Here is a 19,719-nt window from a genome sequence, read left to right on the forward strand (position 1 = left end):
GCTGTAGGAGATTCCTCATGTCTCAGAGTATTCCCAATCTGTTCCCAGTAATGGGAAATATATGGAAACACGTCCCTGCTGCCTGTCAGCTCTCTCATCGCCTGGCCCTGAACTCAAGGTACTGGGTGGCTGCACAGGAAGTTCTTTCCTGTCAAAAAGCCTGTTATATCCAGTTGGATGTCTGGAAGGGGAATTTATTTAGGATCAAACACCAATAATCCACATACTCAGCCCTTTTATATTATCTCCTAGTAGGACATGCTCCAATGCAACCCTGAAAGTGCTGGGCTGGGAGAAAGCCTAATGCCAGCTAGTGGATAATCGATGTAACATTAACCAGTTATCACTTCAGGATGACACTAGAAAACAAAAAAATCCCTGGCTAAACAGTCTGGACAGCAAAGCTTTGAACAGAAAGATGGGGTGAATCTCACACTCGCTTTAGTTTTGTTTATTGTGTCTCATGTAATACTGTGGATGAACTTTCCTCTGCCCTAAGAAATTTAAACTGAGCTGCCAGCATATGCAAACTTAGATGGGGATGAATAATTTTCTTTGCACCAGTCAAAGCCCAAATGTTTTGGCACAATCCAGTGAGAATGAGGCACGTGGACAATTCTGCTACACTCCTGCCTACGCTGCTCAGCATTGTGGATTGAAAACCTGCCCATGAGTGAGTGGCTGGAAATCACATCAGGCTGGAATGATGCTCCAGAATGAGCATTCAGACTCTTTTTTTCCTTCATTCTTCTGCCTATTACCAAAATTAGCACTGAGTTCAGTGGGATTTTTTCAAGCTCAAACTTTTTTCATGTCTGTGGATGTAAATTAATTCCCACACTCGCTTCACAACTGGGGACACGGATGCACAAAAACTGCAGAGGAAGAGGAGGAAAGGGACTTGTTACCATCAAGGGGAGTGGAAAGTCAGAAGTCTTTTGCAAGTTCTTCTGCTTCTTTGCTGAGATCATCTCCAACCATCACTCCTGTGCTTCACCCAGTCCTGGCTCTGGTCACATTCCTGGGAGGACACCCAGAGCATGGCCATCAGAGAAACTGTCAGCTTGGCTCTGGCCAAACTGGAGCTCCTGGCTAACACCAAACTGCCACAAAACTGTAAAAAATGTGCTCTGGCTGCTGGAGAAGGATTCATGGCATTGCCTGAAAGCCAGGAGGGCTGAGCAGACATCTGTTGTCTACAACAAAACATTTGAGGATGATCTTAAATCGAAGAGCAAGATTTTCCTTCTGCTAATGAACCCTGAGACCATCTGTTACCAATTGTACTTGCTCGTTTCGCTCGTCCATTAATTATTTTGGTTTGCTTTTTGAATAAGGTAGAGCAAGGTTTGTGACTTCCCATGGTCCTGAGAGGGGAGCAGGGTGCCTCCTGCATCTGGGAGACGAGGACACACCATTACATAACCCTTGTAGCCTGCACCAAGTCACTCCAATTAGAGTGGCTGTCAGTGGGAGCTGAGGACAAGACTCACAGAACATGGAGCCAAGAAACCCAGCGATGCTGCGACATGAGCTCGCTGCCCTTGGGGAGGTGTAATGGCATTAACAACTTTTGAACACAGCAAAGCTGCATCCGAGATGTGCATTACTGAGCAGAGGAGCTGTAGGGTAGGCAAATCCAGAAGTCTCTGCTGGTCTGAATTAAGAACTTGGAGGACTAAACGTGAGGAATAATAAAGAAGGAGAAGGGGGCTGAAAATGGCACTGAAAATAGGCAGCAGCAGCACTGCCCTGCCTGTCTCCTATGCGAGGATCAGAGGTGGGGGATGAGGCAGGAGGATTTCAAGAGGAGGGCAGTGCCAGTTTTGTACCCTGTAACTCCTCAGAGCACAGACCTGGAGCCTCCCTGCAGATGGGCAATAAGCCTGTCCACTTCCCACGGTCTGCTCCTAAAGTTTTATGAGAAGCCACTTATCTGGCTCGTAAAAATATTCCAAGACTTTAAACCTCCTCTTATTGCCCCACAAAGCTGCCACCCTGACCATTCCCACAGACCAGGATATAAGAAAATCCCAAATCTTCATGTCTTCATTTCACTACAGGACAAATCCTCAAGCCAACCCTGCTCCACCTGCAAACATCCCAAGAGTTTTCTCATCCTTGCTGCACAAGTTTGTGAAACAAACTGTGGCTCAAAGGTGGAATTTTTTTTGTCTTGCAGGAGGAATTTTTGAGTATGCAGATGGCCCCAACACGCAGGTGATGAGTGCTGAGGAACAAGCCTTCCGATTCTCTGCCAACATCATTAACAGGAACAGAACTTTGTTGCCCAACACAACCCTGACCTATGACATCCAGAGGATACACTTCCACGACAGCTTTGAAGCAACTAAGAAAGGTAAGAGCAGAGCAAACTTCTGAGCAGCTTTGTGGGCGTTTGTTCAGCGTAAGAAAGGTCTGGTTTCCAGACCAGCAGCTTGTTCTGTCCTACTCTCACCAGTGATCTGGATGAGAACTCCTGCTGGAGCTGACCTTCCAGAGGCATTTTAATACAAGGGGAACACTCCCTTTTTTCCCTCTGAAAGCCTCACAAAACTCCTTTCAGCGTTTGCTCTAATCCTGAGCAGAGGTCTGGAGGCCATGCCTGTGTTTGTGTCACTGCCTCCCTGGCAGTGTTCGCCTCCATCACATGGATGTTCTGTTCTCTTAATAGCAGTCACTTTTGATTACTGGATAACAGCAGCACACTCGAATTGCTGAAGGGGAGGGACTGCACAGCAAAGGCTGTGAGCTGGTGACCTGCGGGTTTGTGGAGTTTGATTCTGGCTGGGGAGAAAGGAAACCTGCTGCCTGAGCTGGCTGCTGTTGGAGGGACATCACCAGGAGGGAGCTCTCTGCTCCCAGCCAGCCCAGTGACGCCCCTGTCTCCCTTTTCAGATGATTTTGTGGTGGAGGCTCCCTCAGAGGAGCTTGGCACTCCTCTGTGCCACCAGTACAGACCCACCTGGCATATTCTGTCCTCTCTCTGTGCCTCATCACTGCTATAATTACCCAAATATCAGTGCTGGGTCAGTGCCCAGAAGTGTCTGGGCTGTGCCCAGGGCTGCCCCATGCTTAGCCCCCCTCAGGCTTTGCTGACATCCCTCCCTTCCCCCTGCAGCCTGTGACCAGCTCGCTCTGGGAGTCGTTGCAATATTTGGACCTTCCCAAGGCTCCTGCACCAACGCTGTCCAGTCCATCTGCAATGCCCTGGAAGTGCCCCACATACAGCTCCGATGGAAGCATCACCCTTTGGATAACAAGGACACTTTCTATGTCAACCTGTACCCTGACTATGCTTCCCTGAGCCACGCCATCCTGGACCTGGTGCAGTATCTGAAGTGGAGGTCAGCCACTGTGGTGTACGACGACAGCACAGGTGGGTGAAGGAGGGGCTCAGAGAAGAGATCCTGGAGATTTCCTGTCCTGAGTCTCTTTGGGAGCTTTTCCAATGAACCCTCTCGAGAGCCCCATGCAGTGAAGTGTTCCCAGGAGTTCCAGGCAGTGCCGGGAGCTTTCTAAACATTTCATTCACAAAGCTCTCAGCAAGTGAGGCTGTGAGCTGGAAAAGAGTCATGGGGGGTTTCACTGACATGGAGTGACCATCTCAGCCTGGCTCTTTTGGCACTGTGGTGCCCCCTGCAACAGAAAATCCCCTGTCCACAGCTGCCATGGAGGGAGCAGTTCCCAGCTAAAACCAAAAGCAATTCTGGAAAGTTTTTTTGTTTTCTGGATAATTCTGTAACACAGAGCTGGCAAAGTTGTTCATGTAAGGAAAGCTGTTGATGGTTAAACAAAGCAAAGTGCTGCACAGCTCTAGATAAAGCCCCCCCAAAAAAACAAAAGCCTCATTGGATAGCCTGTCCAACCTAATTTCACTAAACCAAATGGTTTCTTTAGGGGAGGGCTGATGAGAACACAGTTTGACATTCCTGTTTTGCAAATGTGGGTCACAGTATGTTCCCTTCGTGGCATATTCTAATGTGTTTCTTCTGTGCAGAGGGACACGCTTCTCTCATCCCCCTTGCAATAGGCATCTGCTGAAATTCTCCTTGCAACACCAGATCCCAATAATTCCTGCTCAGCTGCATCCACCATGGCTCTCTGCCTTGTGCAGGAAACAGAAATGGGTTCTGAGGGTAGTAGGAAGTTACGAGTTGTGATTAAGTGACCATTACGATCTATGCGACTCATAAATCCAAGCGCATATTCATTTTTTCCTTTTGCTGCTGTGCATGGTAAATATGCAGATTTTAATTTGTTGTGTGGCTGATTATCACACGCTGTCCTTTCTCAAGGGCACATCTGCTTAAGACAATTTTTTGTGATCCCAGAGGTGCCTGAGGTTAGGACCAACCTGCTGTTCTCCCCTTCCTACCCAGTGCAGGGACCCCATCCAGCTCTGCTGGCTGCAGTGGTGGCAGGGAACCACCAGGAAAAGCCATTTTGTCCTAGAACAGCTTCTCTGGTTAATGGTTGAGATGTCACACCTTGGCTTTGATACCCTTTGATAGCCTACATGGACATGGAACTATAAGAATGTGCTATTTATGGTCAATCTGCACAGGTTTATGTGAGGTTGCTCATTGTTTGGTATTGGAGAGGGAAAGGTGACCCCCTTTCCCACAGCTGTGCCAACAGAGCCTGTGGCCCTGGAGGATCCTGCACCCAAAGTGCCTCAGTGCCCTTTAGCAATGGCCATTTGAGGGAGAGATGGATGGATGGATGGATGGATGGATGGATGGTGGATGGATGGATGGATGGATGGATGGATGGTGGATGGATGGATGGTGGATGGATGGATGGATGGATGGATGGATGGATGGATGGTGGATGGATGGATGGTGGATGGATGGATGGATGGATGGATGGTGGATGGATGGTGGATGGTGGATGGATGGATGGATGGATGGATGGTGGATGGATGGATGGATGGATGGATGGATGGATGGATGGATGGATGAAGGGATGGATGGATGGATGGATGAAGGGATGGATGGATGGATGGATGGATGGATGGATGGATGGATGGATGAAGGGATGGATGGATGGATGGATGGATGGATGGATGGATGGATGGATGGATGGATGAAGGGATGGATGGATGGATGGATGGATGGATGAAGGGATGGATGGAAGCAGGGATGGATGGATGGATGGATGGATGGATGGAGGGATGGATAGATGGATGGATGGATAGTGGACGGATGGATGGTGGATGGATGGATGGTGGATAGATGAATGGATGGATGATGGATGGATGGATGGATGGTGGATGGATGATGGATGGATGGATGGATGGATGGATGGATGGATGAAGGGCTGGATGGATGGAGGGATGGATAGTGGATGGATGGATAGAGGACGGATGGATGGTGGATGGATGGATGGTGGATAGATGAATGGATGGATGATGGATGGTGGATGGATGGTGGATGGATGGATGGATGGATGGTGGATGGATGGTGGATGGATGGTGGATGGATGGATGGATGGATGGATGGATAGATGGATGGATGGTGGATGGATGGTGGATGGATGGATGGATGGATGGTGGATGGATGGATGGATGGTGGATGGACGGATGGACAGATGGATAGATGGATGGATGGATGTCGGTCCTGATCTCATTCCGTGGAGAACAGGGGAAGCCCTGAGGTGCTGAGGCCCATCTGTGGGGAAGGCAGGCTGTAACCCCGTGGGTTTATCTCTGTGTGACCCCCGAAGGCCTCATCCGGCTGCAGGAGCTCATCATGGCCCCGTCCCGCTACAACATCCGCCTGAAGATCCGGCAGCTCCCGCTGGACACCGACGACGCCCGGCCCCTGCTCAAGGAGATGAAGAGGGGCAGGGAATTCCGCATCATCTTCGACTGCAGCCACCTGATGGCAGCTCAGATCCTCAAGCAGGTGAGCAGGGGGCGAGCAGGAAAGTGAAGTGGCTGCTGAGGAGCTCGTGGGTGTGGGGTGGCCGTAATGAAGGGTGACCCCAGCCTGGGGTGCAGCTTTCCCTTGGGCCACAATCCACAGCCACACTAAGAGCTACAGCATGTCCATCCTTCAAGGACACTGCTGGATTTCGGCAGAAAATGGTGTTTTCACTGAAAAACTGGAAGTACCAAGGAGTGGCTGTGGGTGAGAACAAACTGATGCTACAGGAGGAGAAGGGGCTGTGCCAAATGCAGCACCAGGCCCAGGCTGGGGCAGGACAGTTCTGTGGCTCTCCCTGCAGCTGTGCAGCCCCAGCCTTCTTCCCTCTTCTGTCTTTCCTCTTCCCTCTTCCCTCTTCCCTCGTCCCTCTTCCCCTTCCACCTCCATCCAGACTGGCTCTCCCAGCCAGGCCCACCCAGGAGGGACAGAATTCTCTGTCCCTTCCCCAGCACTGTCTGCAATTCTTGGACTTTAAGCCAGATGTCAGTGATTTTCCATTCAACTGGGCTCCCTCCTTTCTTCCTCCACAAGTTCCTCCACTGGCATTCCTGCTGCTCACCCCAGCTCCACCTCATTCCCGAGTGCCTTTGGGTTTCAGGGTCAATGTGAGGCAGAGGAAAAGGCTCTCACAGAGATGCTAAAAACCAGCTGGTGGAAGTGTTGCTGCTATCAGCCCAGCACGACACCACAACACAGATTAAATAAATCCCCAAAGGGATGAGAAAGAGAGCACAAGGCAAGAGCCTTTTCCTGCAGCCTGCTTGATGCAAAATGAAGGGAAGTGCTCAGAGAACTGGGAAAGCCTGGGAGGGATTATTATGGGAAGCAATAGAAGGGGTTCATTGTCTGCTGCCAGTTATTTTCCCGTGCTGGTGGTGTTTGGTGCTGCTCACTTATTATGCAGTTTATTATAGTTTATTGTGCCATCTGCTCAGCTCATCACCGCCAGTGCAGAGTGAGGAAGATGGAGGAGAGGGGGGACCAGGGGAGACAAGTCTCTCTAAGTCCTTCTGCCTGGGTTTGTGTGTTTGTGTCGGGGTTTTGTCAGGACCTGAAGCCATGGATTTCAGCTTAGCAATATAAAAGCGTGTATTTTTACTCAGGGAAATCCTGAAGTATTTTCAGAGTCTGAGGAGTTGCACAAACCCAAACCACAGACTGGTCTCTGCATGCTGGGCCCCTCTGGTGTATTACATCAGGCAGGTTCAGAGCAGAACACCACGACCTGCAGGTCACCCTGCTGAAGATTAGGAGGCTTAAAAACCTCATATTTTCCTCACTTTTCTACCTGTAACAAGGTAGAAAAGAGGTGCCACCTTTATTTGTGAAACAGCTCTTTTCCACTGAAAGTGTGAGCTAGGCAAAGTCATCTCCTGGAGGAGGGGAATCTGCTTCCTTTCACGGCAGTAGAAGAACAATGCACAGAACAAATAATGGACAAAAAATTAAAATAAAATAAAATTTAAAAAAAGCCCCACAACAACACAAAACACAACAAACAAAAAAAAAAAATCCCCCACAAACCCAGAGAGGAAGGCCCAGCATTCTGTTTATGCCAAAATCAGTAATAATCATATTTTATTGCCATTATGTGCCTTTTGTAACATTTTGGTCACTGCACCAGTCAGCTCTGCAGACATTTGGCTGGACAGAGTCCCTGGAGTCTCTCGGCCCTGCTGCCAATCCTATGTAGCTTCATGGATGGCAACAAGGTTCTCACAAGACTTGTGCTGAAATTTCCACTCCTTGACACCGATTTTCATGATTTTCATTGCACATCTTCAGATAACACAGACAGTTTGAGCACCTACAGCCTGTGCTGGCTGAGGCAGCTCTGACTGAGCAGTGCACACACACCATGGTGCCAGTTGGGATCCTGCTCCCCAGAGATCCAAGGTTCTGTGCTCCCACAGCACTGCACTGATCATCTGGGCAGGGTTTTTTAAGTAAAAAAACACCATGGATTAGTAATCCATGAGTAACAGCACATGACTCAGCACAGCTGTACAGATGAGACTGTCACCTACTGCTCCAGACTGGGTTCCTTGGAGTGACCAGGCATCAAACCATCCATTATTTTGTGCTCTTGGAAAAAAAATAATTGTAGAAACATACCAGAGAGTGAGTCCTGCTTGTGAGGCTTTCCCATTCTACCCCAGATTCTCTGGCCTTCCTTAGTTCTGGTCCCTTGTTATCACTCCAGGTCTGTTCCCAGGCTTTCCTGTGCTGCCCCAAGCAGTCACTGTGCTCCGCAGGGCACAGCTGTGCCTGTCAGCTCTGACAGAGCTCCTGCTCTCATCCTGGCCACTGCCTGTGGCTTATCCACCAGGATGATCATTTATTCATGTCCCCAAAAACCCAGATGCATCCTGCCCCAGGCTGGAGCTCCCTTCTGACAGCAGGTCTGGGCTCCTCAGCTATGGCCAGAATGATCCAGCTGTAGAGCATGAACTGGGATCTCATTCTTTGCTCCAGATTGGCTCCCCATCACTGAGTGATGCTTCCCATACTGAGGTTCCATTCCCTGCTTCAGCTCTTTGAACCAGGGTGTGCAGGAGGGGGAGAGCCACACTGGATCCACTGACCAGGCAGGGATTGGGGGGCAGGACAGTGAAAGGCCACAGGGACAGCCCCCACACTTTCTAAAAGCTAATTCCAGAGCAGGAAACCTGGGGTGAAATCACACTCTAGAGTCACAGTATCTAGGCTTACAATCCAGATCCTTTCCTTTTCCCTTGTTTTTTTTGACATCTCACTTCTTTTCAGACTGTCACTTCCTTCCTCGGAGGTAAATTCCGCCCTAGTAATTTCAGCAAAAAGCCAAGGGAAGCAAACATTTCCTGGGGGGACTTGAAGTCACTTTCCCATCAGTGGGGATTTTAAAGTGCTCCTGCATGTGTTTTCTCCAGAAAACATGTTCACACAGTCAGCATCCCAGCCAAACCCACAGGAATCTTCCTATCACCAGCCACCAGCTTCAAGGTGACCTTTCTCATCGACTGAAATGTTCTCCCCCCGTGCTGGGAAGGGTCTGGATGTGGTCATCCAGCCAAGCCCCTTCAGCCCACAGTTGTCCTCTGAAAGAGCTTCCAGGACAGTCTGTTCTCTCCAGTGCTCAGTTATGCAAATCCCAGCAATCTGCAGGAGCCATGCTCCGTGCAGGGGCTGGCAGGGAATCTCAAGCTGTGCTGGCCAGGGGCTCTCAGGACTGTGATCTCCAAAAGCTGAGGGACAGGGGATTCTCCCACCCCCCATCCTTGTGCCTACACCTTCAGTGAGCCCCCTCTAAACCAGGCCCTAAATTAGGATCTGGCTGTTGTACTCAGGAAGGAGGGACAGAGGCAGGAGCTCCATGAACTCACTGCACAAATGGGACTGAAAGTGGGGATGCAGAGCCCCAGAATTACACGTGTCAGAAATCAAACCCCTTTCAGCTGGCTTCTCAGCCATTACAGGGCTATGAAAATGGGCAATTTATGGTCAGTCTGCACAGGTTTATGTGAGGTTACTCATTGTTTGGTATTGGAGAAGGAAAGGTGACCCCCTTTCCCAACAGAGCCTGTGGCCCTGGAGGATCCTGCGCCCATGAGCAAAGTGCCACAATGCCCTGGCACACCCAGGGAAACCCAGTGTCACCCAGAAATGCCACCAGCCCTCATGAGAGCTGGGCACTGAGCCTTTGCCATGGTTTCAGAATGGTTTGAGGGCCACAGCTCTGCTCAGCTCAACACTTGAGCATGTGCCTCTTGAGGACTGAGTGTGGCTTAACTGCTCCATGACCTCAACCCTGAATCCAGCCCTGGTGTTTCTGGATTTTTCCTGCCCCATTTACCAACAAGCTCTGAGTTTTATGTTGTGTGGCTGTTGTTATATTCTTGTATCCTTTACTAACCCCTTTTCCCTGCTCTCCTTAAGGCTATGGCAATGGGGATGATGACAGAATATTACCACTTCATCTTCACCACTCTGGTAAAGTATCTGGCTGTGCACACTCCTTGTACACTCACTGAGGGAGGGTGGGATGTGAGGGTGGGATGGGTGTCTGATCCTGGTGTGAACTGCACTGGGATGGGGTGGGAAACACAAGGAAAGGGGAGCTCTGGGACCCTGCCAGGAGGAGAGGGCAGGGCTGGACTTGGCTGCAGGTCAGGGTCAGACCCCAGTGACCTGGCTCTGACTCCTGAGAGATTCAGTTCTTCCCTCCCCTGCCCTTGGACAGGTCACTCCTTTGGAGTGCACTGCTGTGGGTTCTGGTTTGATTTTCCCTCCCAGTCATTCTAATTTCAGTACAGCTCCCCACGCACTGACAATGGGCACAGGGAGAGTGCAAGGCTGCAGCCCCCACCCAGGATTTGGTAAGATCCTGGTTCAGCAGGAGCTGGGGATGAGCACCCAGGACCCCTCTGGAGGCAGGAGCAGCCCTGCTGTGCTCCAAGCTTCAGCCCTGCAGGTTTATTTTGCAGGAGGGGAGCTCAGCCTGACATTAACTCCCCTCTGTTAAACACGGGCCAGTTCCTCTCTGACTCTGGGAGGCATTTGGCTTTCCTGGCAGGGTCACTTTTGTCTCCATTTAAGATGCTATTGTCAAGTCTACTGTTGAATTTTGTGTGATTTTGAAAATCCAATTTATCTTTTTGCCTTTAGGAAAGAAGCAGACTAAACTAACCCTTAAAAACTACAAAATTTATTTTTCAAATGCAAAAGACATTTTAATTACCCCTGCTGCCATTATCTATTCCAGGCAGCTTTAAGCATTTCCCAGATAACCTCCTATTAATCAGCCCCAGCTGAGCCTGGAGTACATTTCATGTGTAGGTACAGCCTGGAGGTGGGAAAAGAGGAATTATAATAAATTAATAGATAAGCAATCACAATTAATGCCACTTTCCTGAAATAACAGTTATATCATGGGAAAGATATTTTAATCTGTCATTCCTTAAGGCAATGTTTTCCTAGCTTGCAATGCCTGTGCTTCAGCTTCCCCAGTACGAGACCCATGGGGTGCTAATGAATTAGTCTATTATGTTATACTGAATGTTTCTAAAAGGTCCCCAGTCAATACTGAGCACAGTGTATCAACACTTGGCATGAAATGCTTCAACATTTTGCTAGGCAGCACGACTACAGTTCACTGACTCCAGCATGAAGAGCCCCACCAGCCTTTTGCACCACAGGAGGAGGAGGAGGAGGAGCAGAGGGAGGATCTCTGATGAGCTCTGGTCTCTGCCACTGCAGATTTTCCATCCTGCAGGGAGAACCCCAGAACTCTACTCTTGTTGGGGTGTCTCAGCAGTCTGTAAAATGGGACCCTGCCAGAGCTGTGGTGACACCTCACCCACAGGCAGCAAAGACAGGGGTGCCCTTCCTGGATCACCTTTCCAGCTTCCCCCTGAGGGTGTGGGGTGCACAGAGGATCAGTCCTCAGCACTGCTGCCACCACTGAGGAGCCCAAACTGGGCAAACTGGGGAAGGGGGAGAGCGTCACGGCAACACTGAGAATAAAATTAAGGGTGGAGGGGAGAATTAATCTGCAGCACAGAAAATAATGAGTGAAAGGGAATGTAGATGAGGTGGAAAATAGAACCAGATGTTTCGATTTGTGGCTGTGCAGGAGCAGAAAATCCACAAGAAACTGATCTGATGATTCCCATCCACACCTCCCCATGTCCTGACACTCAGCTGGTATTCTGAATTACCCTCTGATTCCAGGAGGAGATAAATCAGGCTGCAGCTGAGATTTAAACTGGAACCAAGCAGGGAGGGTTGATAGGATATTGGTGTCTATAGGAACTTGGTGAAAGGAATGATCAGAGGGGAGCAGCAGGACAGGGACAGCACCCAAAATACCAGTGGGATCTGAGAGGTGACCAGGGCTGGTGGTTTGACAGATGGGCAATAGAGACCATGGGGTCTGGAGCTTGGGAGACCTGATTTGTCACACCCAGTCACATTCTGAGGGGAAATCATTGGCTTTTGCAACTAAAAATTATTTCCTCACAACGATTTCTGCAATACAAACTGAAGTGTCTGATCAAAAATGAATCTTGACAAAACCAGACCCGCTACAGCAGGTCAAGCACAGAATTGCTGTCCCCCCTCCCAGCCAGAGACATGAGCACCTGTCTGAGGTCAAACCACTGTATTTGCCCTGAGCTCCCTTAAGTCATTTAAAAGTCAACATTGTGGCCTGCTTTTCACAGTGCCCTTTAACAGAACGTGCAGGTTCACACTCGCAATTATTCAGGGTTAAAAAACAACCCAAAAAACCCAAGTCTGGACTGCCATTGCAGGGTGATTAATGATTTGGTGCCTGCTGCACCTGCAGGTCTGAGCACTGCATCCATCAGCAGTGAGCCCTGGGGCTGCAGGGGCTGGGGCAAGGCTTACTGAAAAGATCAAACCCCCAAAGCTTATTAAAGCAAAACAGCCATAAGAAGCCTCCCTCTTCCCTGGAGAATGCTGTCTCAGCTGCTGGCAAGTGCTGCTGCTGCTCTGCTTTGCTTAGGGCAGCTCGTGTGGGACTTCACCAGCCCCCTGTGGGTGCTGTAGCTGGGTGGCCCCACAGAGTAGCTGTGCCCCACCAGCACAGCCCCATCACAGAGCACGGAACAGCCCCAGCACAGCCACAGCCACAGCATCTCATCCCATATTGAACCTGGTTTTGACAAGCCCTTGTGAGAGCAGCAAATGTCGCGCCTTCACCCCCAAGCTCCATTGCAGAAGACTCTTGGTGCTGCCTCTCCACCTCTCCACATTTATACTGCCACAAAACACTTGCAGAAATTGTTCAGGATAAACACTGATGAAATATGTCCCACCCAACAAACGGCTCCCATTAACCAAGCCACCCCTGGCTGAGGTCTCACTACACTCCCTCACTCACCCCTCAAGTGAGCTGCTTGGCTTTGGGGAGCAGATCAACCTCCACATGCTCCTGATGTGCTGCCTAACCCCAAACTCATTCCTGAGCACTGCAGCTGATATTCAGACACACAGAGAGCCAAGAGAACCACAGCAGTGCTGCCCCTGTGCCCCCCAGCACCCCCGGTGCTCCTCACTGGCTCCTAAGTGATGTTCACAGGCTGGCAGCCAGCAGAGCTGAGCACTGCCTGGCTCTGGTTCTCACAGCCTCTAAAGGGCACCCTCATTCATCTGCAGACTGTGTAGGCTGGTCGGAATGTCAGGGAATGCGTCTTAGTTCCTCTTTGATAGTCTGCAAATTGGTGTTTTGCATTCAGAGTGACTCTGTCATCCGCAGCACCCCGTGGGCCTCGGCACTGCCAGCAAATCCTCCATGGAAAAGCCCATGGGAACCTCAGATACAGAAACTCTGCCTTGTCCCCCCTCCTTGGGTCACAAGTCTCTTTTTTCGGGGTCACAGGCATTGATTCTGTTTTTGTCCCCACAATCCACTCGCCTCTTTCATGCTGAGAGCAAATTCTTTGGCTCTTTGGCAGGAGTTCCCTTCTGCTGCGTGCGGGGGAACCTGCACATACGGCACCCAAATTCCACCAACACCTCCAGGGCTCTGCAGGCAGCGACTGACGGCAGCAGACAGCACAATCCTCTGAATTCCTGAGGGATATGCACTCCCTCCCACCTTCTGCAGTCTCCAAACACAGACACCAAACCGACGCAGAAAACTCAAAACAAAACAAAGCTAAGCAAAACGTTTAACCTGGTTTCTCTCTTTTAAGGATCTTTATGCATTAGACCTAGAACCATACCGCTACTCTGGGGTGAACCTGACCGGCTTCCGGATCCTCAACGTGGAGAACCCTCACGTGTCCTCCATCATCGAGAAGTGGTCCATGGAGAGGCTGCAGTCGGCACCCAAGGCAGAGCTGGGGCTTCTGGATGGTGTGATGATGGTATGGGCAGTTCCAGCAGGGCACGGGGCTCTGGGGAGGCAGGGCAGGCTGGTAAAGGAAGTTAGGGACAGTCAGTAAGGCATAAATGTTGCTTTTATTGGTAGCAGTAACGCCTGAGGTGCTTTCTTGCATTTTTTTAATGACTGTCCCAGCACAGTCAGCACTGTGATTCCGGGTCCAGTCCAGCTGGGTGGAGCATGGCAGAAATAGGGAAGAGGGAATGATGGATTTGCCCAGAAATAGAATTCTATTGGTGGTAAAAAAACAAACACAGAGACTGAATGGTCCAGAGAGCAACATCCAAAGACCCAGAGGCATGGCTAATAACAATATATAAGATTATCTGGAGGCAGGGGTCCAATCCCAACATGGGACAGGGACATGACTTTATAAGTCGAAGGTCCCAAATCAACGGAGAACCAGAACCAGAGACATGACCTATTTTGGAATGACACCATTAACACCCTAATTTCCATATCCTGCCTCCCACAGTCTCAGGTTTATCGATTCTGCATAAGCTACCTGGGCTAAGGTATCTCAGCTAGCTTGGTTGCCACACTGTCCCTCAAAGCCTGGGGTGAAGCCCATGCCCCACTGTGTGGTAATGCTGCTGCTCCGGCCCAGCTGCCAACAGATTTGCCACCAGACAAGGCAGGCAGCCAGGATGTGTCCCAAAGGGCTCCAGCTGCCCCAAGAGCAGCAGGACACCAACTCCCAGGGCTGGGAGCACAGCACACAGCCAGGCTGGGCCAGGCACTTTGATGAGACTGAGGCAGGAGGAAAGCACCAATGCAATGCCCAGAGATGAGCTGAGCTGCAGCTTTGATGACTCCTTTTAGGGTCTGATGGCAGCTCTGCTCTGCTGAGTTTCTGCTCGGCAGGTGCAGCACCTGCTCGCCCATCTGTCTTCCCCGCGAGGCTGCCTCCGACCCCCGGAACTGCTGACTGCCTCCCTCCTTCCCTCTCCCTTTAGATGTGCCAGAACCAGCCCTGCAAAGTGGCAAAGCCTCCCAGACTTTCACCTTGAAATGGCTCCTCAGATGCCTCCTGGTGTGTTTGTTGTGAGGGGAGAGAGATTCCCACTCTCCTGCAGGCTGCCCACAGCTGAGCCCTCCTGTCCCTGGGGCTGCCTCTCCTCCCAGCCCCTCTTTGCTTTCTCAGAGGGATCCTGCCTTTGCTACCAGTTTGCCAGGTGTCTCTCCAGTGGGGCCCTGGACTCAGCTGGGCATTACAGTCTGTAATTCACCATGAAATTGCATGGACATATCCTTTCCCCCTTTCCTCCAGCCCAAACTCACAGAGCTGTCCCTGCTGTGGTCCATACCCGCCCACGGATGCAGGTGGGGCTCCTGCTCTTCATGCTTGGCTGCTGAGGGAAGGGAAGGTCAGAGATGGCTGCCAAGGCTGGAGGATTTTCTCCATGGCTACGTCCTGTTAGATGTTTGCTCAGTTATTTGCTGTATTATTTTGTTTTATTGCGGTTTATTACGCTGCTGCTACACTCACATCTGTTTCGTGGCTCTGTGAAGCCAGCAAATAATGTGTTTTCACTAGGAGGTCTTACCACATCAGAGTGAAAAATAAATCCAATTCTCTTGATCAGTGTTTGGATGTGAGATAGGGCATCTCAAATTGAATCTAAAATCATCACATTATACGGGGGGGGAAAAAAAGTTCTCCCTAGTTCAGATCACCGAAATGCTAGAATATGTTACAAAGCCATGAGGTCCTGATTTTGGTGACAGCTTGTGTCGTTTTTGGAAAACTGTGTGCCCACAAACACCTCTGTTTTTTATTTTCCCATGTATAAAATAGCGCGGAAAATATGTTCTCGTATAGTTTTTTTTTTTGCACTCAGACAAAACAGACTCAATAAGAAAATTCCGTTACTACCTTCTACATTTAGAAGCCGTTGCCTCCCTCTTTGACACCACAGCAGGAAATGTGCAAGAAACAACCCCAACAGCCACTCACAGACAAACGACACTTCCAGAATCGCTGATTTCAGACAGAGCCCCCGAGATCTCAATCTAAAAATCCAAGGAACCACCAAGCAGGGACAGAGAAACTGTTGGGAAAGATGAATCAGGGAAACCTTATAAATATGATTACTTAGCAAAAGATTCTGGAAATATGAAACCTGTAATCGAAATAGAAATGGAAGCTTACCTTGAGTTGTAGGATACCAAGTCTTAGTTACTATAGAACCTGAGGACAATAGACTGAGCAGCTGAAGGAGAATCCCTTTGGATTGAACAAGACCCTTCTGATGGCTGAGGGATCCAAAGGTCAATGTAGCAAAACATAAAAGTCTAAAGAGTAGCTTTTAGAGTTTAAAATATAACACATGGTAATGTAGTAGTTCTTATGGCCGTATAGAGATTCTATAGGATATTGTGTCTTGTATTGGTCGGTCACTGTAAATTAGAATATTCATCACAAAAGGAGATAGAATGGATTGTAACCAGGACCTCTCTCTCTCTCTCTCTCTGGACCTCGCTCTCTCTTGTCCCTGCTCTCTTTTCCCTCTTTCTTTTCCTGCTCTTTTCCCTGCTCTTACCTCTGCTCTCTTCCCCCTGCACTCTGACCCTGCCCCTTGCTCTCTCGCTCTCCTCTTCTTAGCCCAAACCCTCTTGCTCTCTCTCGTTCTCTCTTTGGGGTTTCCCTCCAGCCCAGGCTGGTGGCTGAAAGCAAGACCCTTTCTACCCACAAGCCTTGCAATAAACCCACATATTCTAGAATATCTCAGGTTTGCAGAGTACTCTGTCCCTGTAAGTCACAGATGCTCCTACAAGAAACCCTGGGGCTGGTGTGGGTAACCCGGAGCGGGTTCCACCCTTTTCCCAGCCGTGGCCACCAACGCTGTCCCCGTTCCCTTTAGACAGACGCTGCCCTGTTGTACGACGCGGTGCACGTGGTGTCCGTGTGTTACCAGCGCGCCCCGCAGATGACCGTCAACTCCCTGCAGTGCCACCGCCACAAGGCCTGGAGGTTTGGGGGCCGCTTCATGAACTTCATCAAAGAGGTAAAACCCTGATTTTATTTTTACTTTACTTTATTTTACTTTTTAAATTTTTTATATATATTTATATTTATATTTATATTTATATTTATATTTATATTTATATTTATATTTTATTTATATTTATTTTCTTTGTATTTTTTATTTATATTTTAAATTTATTTTATTTTTATTTTATTTATAATTCTTTAATTTGTAATTTTATATTTATAATAATAAATAATTCTATATCTATAATTTTATAATTTACATTTTTCAATTTTTATTTTTTATCTATTTAGTAATCTTTATTTAATTTTTTAAAAAATTAATTTATTTTTTAATTATTAATTTTTTTAATTAAATAATTAAATGTTTAAATTTTTTTACATTTTTTTAATTTTTAAACTTTTTAATTTTTAAAAAATTTTAATTTTTTATTTTTAAATTTTTTTACATTTATTAATTAAATATTTTTATATTTTTAAATACCCTAATAATAATAATAATAAATATTTTTTAATTTTTAAATATCCTAAATCCTGAGGCACTGGTGGGAGCACTGAGGGGCTGCCCAGCTCCCAGCCTTGGGGGACAGATCCCTTGGCACTACTCTGAGTTTATAGGAGTTTGGAGAGGACAGTTCCTCTGGATTTCAGCTTTTATATTCTTCATATATTAGTAATCCTGCAATTCCTTAGTGTGTAACTCTAAACTCTACACACAGTGTGAGCTGCTGCTTCCCCACTTTGGGCAGACACAACAATTCCTCTCCAGGCCTGGGGATCAAGGACACCTCACTGCCTCAGGCCTGAGAGATGGAAACTAAAGTGAGTTGGGGGAAGCAAACTTGGGGTAAATTACTTCATTACCTGAAGATGTAATTGGAAGATTAACCCAAATATGCAAATGGATCAGACTTATCAAAGTGTGAAAACAGTGACCCACCATCCATTTTTGGGTGTAGCCCCCAGGGGGGGCTTCATCTGCCCTTCATATACATGCAGGGCCTTCAATAAATAGAACTGATTTTTATCCCCTTAATTTTCTCTGCCCTCTGTTTTCAGGCAAGCCCCAAAAAGGCATCAGCACCGCAGCCCCGTGGGAGCTGCATGCTCAGCACACAGCTGTGTTTGCTCCAGCTGGGCACCTCAAACATTCCGTGTTTTCCCCGACTCCCGGGGGGCTCCGAGGGCTGCACGTCCCACAGGCAAACCACCTGCACGCCCAAATGAGCAAACACCAGCCTCCCCAGGACTCCAGGGTGGCGAGGCTGGGAGCAGGCTGTCACTGCTCCTCAGGAATTAATGAGGGAGAGCCAGAGGAGCGTATTTACCGGGAGAAATGCCAGTTGTTCCCCCCGAGAATACATTATGCCACCTTGGTCGCACTGGAATATTTCAAGCTCCCCCACCCATAAAGGAAATACATTTCCCAGTGAGCAGGCAGCATGGAGCTGCTCAGGGGAGAGAGCCCAGCCTGAGGCTCAGAGCCCCACTGCTGGGATGTGATTGCTGAGCAGCAAACTGTGGCAGCAGCCTGGCATTCCTATGGGAGCATCCTCCTCAGGACACAGCACATCCAGCACTGTCCCCAGCCATCAGACACCTCTCTGTCCCCCAGGTCCTGCTCTGCTGGCACAGAGCACCTGGTTCTGGGGGTTCTAGCACCTCCTATATCAGAGAGATTCATTCTAGGGGTGCTGCAAAGTGAACAGTGGGAAAGAAATTGAATTACAGGGGTGGTTTTGTGGAATTGAATTGAGGCATCTTTACCCCAAGCTCCTGGTCCCAGTCAGACCAGGCTGTTCAGAACCTCAGACAACCAAGCACTGAAATCTCTGGGGATGGGATGTCCCAGTGACCACCTGCCCCATCCTTATGCTGCCAAAAACTGAAGCACAGCACCAGCAGTGCCCCCAGACCCCTGTGCCTATTCCCAAACCTCAGATCTTGCTTGCACGAACACATTCTTGGCCTCTTCCGCTCCACTTTCCCTCTGGAAGAACAGAGAGAACCATTCCAGACATTTAAGCTCCCACACACCTTGGAAGCACCAGCGAGTTCGTGCACAAAAGGGATTTCTTGTGGCTGGAGCTGTCCCAGAGGCGGCTCCCTGCAGCCGGCGTTTATCAGCACTACAAGGATAAACGCAGCACACAAGGATGCCTGTGATAAATGCAAGTCCTTTTCTACTGAGTCATCACGTCCTGCAACAGCTGGTGAACACAAAAGGTGCGAACAGGAATTGTAGCAAGGACTGCAAGAGAGTTAAGGGAAATCTCCAGCTCCGTCTGCAGTCTGAGCAGCGACGGAGGGATTATTAATTAATCAGGCTCTTTAGGGACAAAGAACCAGCATAAGGACTAATTAAAAGAACATACAGTGGAGGGCAAAAGATTATTTATGATACCAAGTAACGGCCCTGCTACTTTTTCTCCCTTCCACAGGCCCAATGGGAAGGATTAACGGGACGAATTGTCTTCAATAAAACCAGTGGTTTACGGACAGATTTTGATTTGGATATCATCAGCCTCAAAGAAGACGGCCTTGAGAAGGTAGGCAGGGTTTGTTTTATCTGCATGAGGCTGAGGATAAACGCTGGTGCTCGGCAACAGAGGAATGGTTGGTGCTGTATTGATTCCAGGTTTCTGGGGTTTATATAAAAGGATATTCACTTTGTGGGATTTCTCAGATCCTTTTCCATGCTCAGCCATGACTCACTCGCCCTGAAGCCAGTGCGGGGGATTACAGATTGCAGAAGTGCTTGTGGCACTTTCCTGGGATGGTGAAGGCAAAAGAAACTTCCTGAGCATCCATTAACTCCTCCCTGCCCTAAGCAGGCAGGAATGATGCCTGTCCCACTCCCTCCTGCTGGCCTGGCTCACAAACCCTCAGTTCTTCTCCGAGGATCCTGT

At 48.9% G+C, this 19,719-nt stretch overlaps 1 protein-coding gene across 1 annotated transcript in view; it reads left to right on the top strand.

The window, feature by feature from the left end:
* GRIK3 (glutamate ionotropic receptor kainate type subunit 3) overlaps positions 1–19,719 on the top strand; it is a gene marked incomplete at its 5' end in the record, with an annotated part of 113,113 nt that overhangs the window by 60,923 nt on the left and 32,471 nt on the right. The window contains 7 exons of the mRNA XM_083879648.1: positions 2,183–2,359; positions 3,122–3,379; positions 5,728–5,909; positions 9,846–9,899; positions 13,628–13,801; positions 16,683–16,826; positions 19,252–19,359. Coding sequence (XP_083735774.1) covers positions 2,183–2,359; positions 3,122–3,379; positions 5,728–5,909; positions 9,846–9,899; positions 13,628–13,801; positions 16,683–16,826; positions 19,252–19,359 — 1,097 coding nt within the window. The remainder of the gene's footprint in view (positions 1–2,182; positions 2,360–3,121; positions 3,380–5,727; positions 5,910–9,845; positions 9,900–13,627; positions 13,802–16,682; positions 16,827–19,251; positions 19,360–19,719) is intronic.

This window comes from Zosterops lateralis, assembly GCF_965231275.1.
Source record: "Zosterops lateralis genome assembly, chromosome: 28".
Taxonomy (NCBI): Eukaryota; Metazoa; Chordata; class Aves; order Passeriformes; family Zosteropidae; genus Zosterops; species Zosterops lateralis.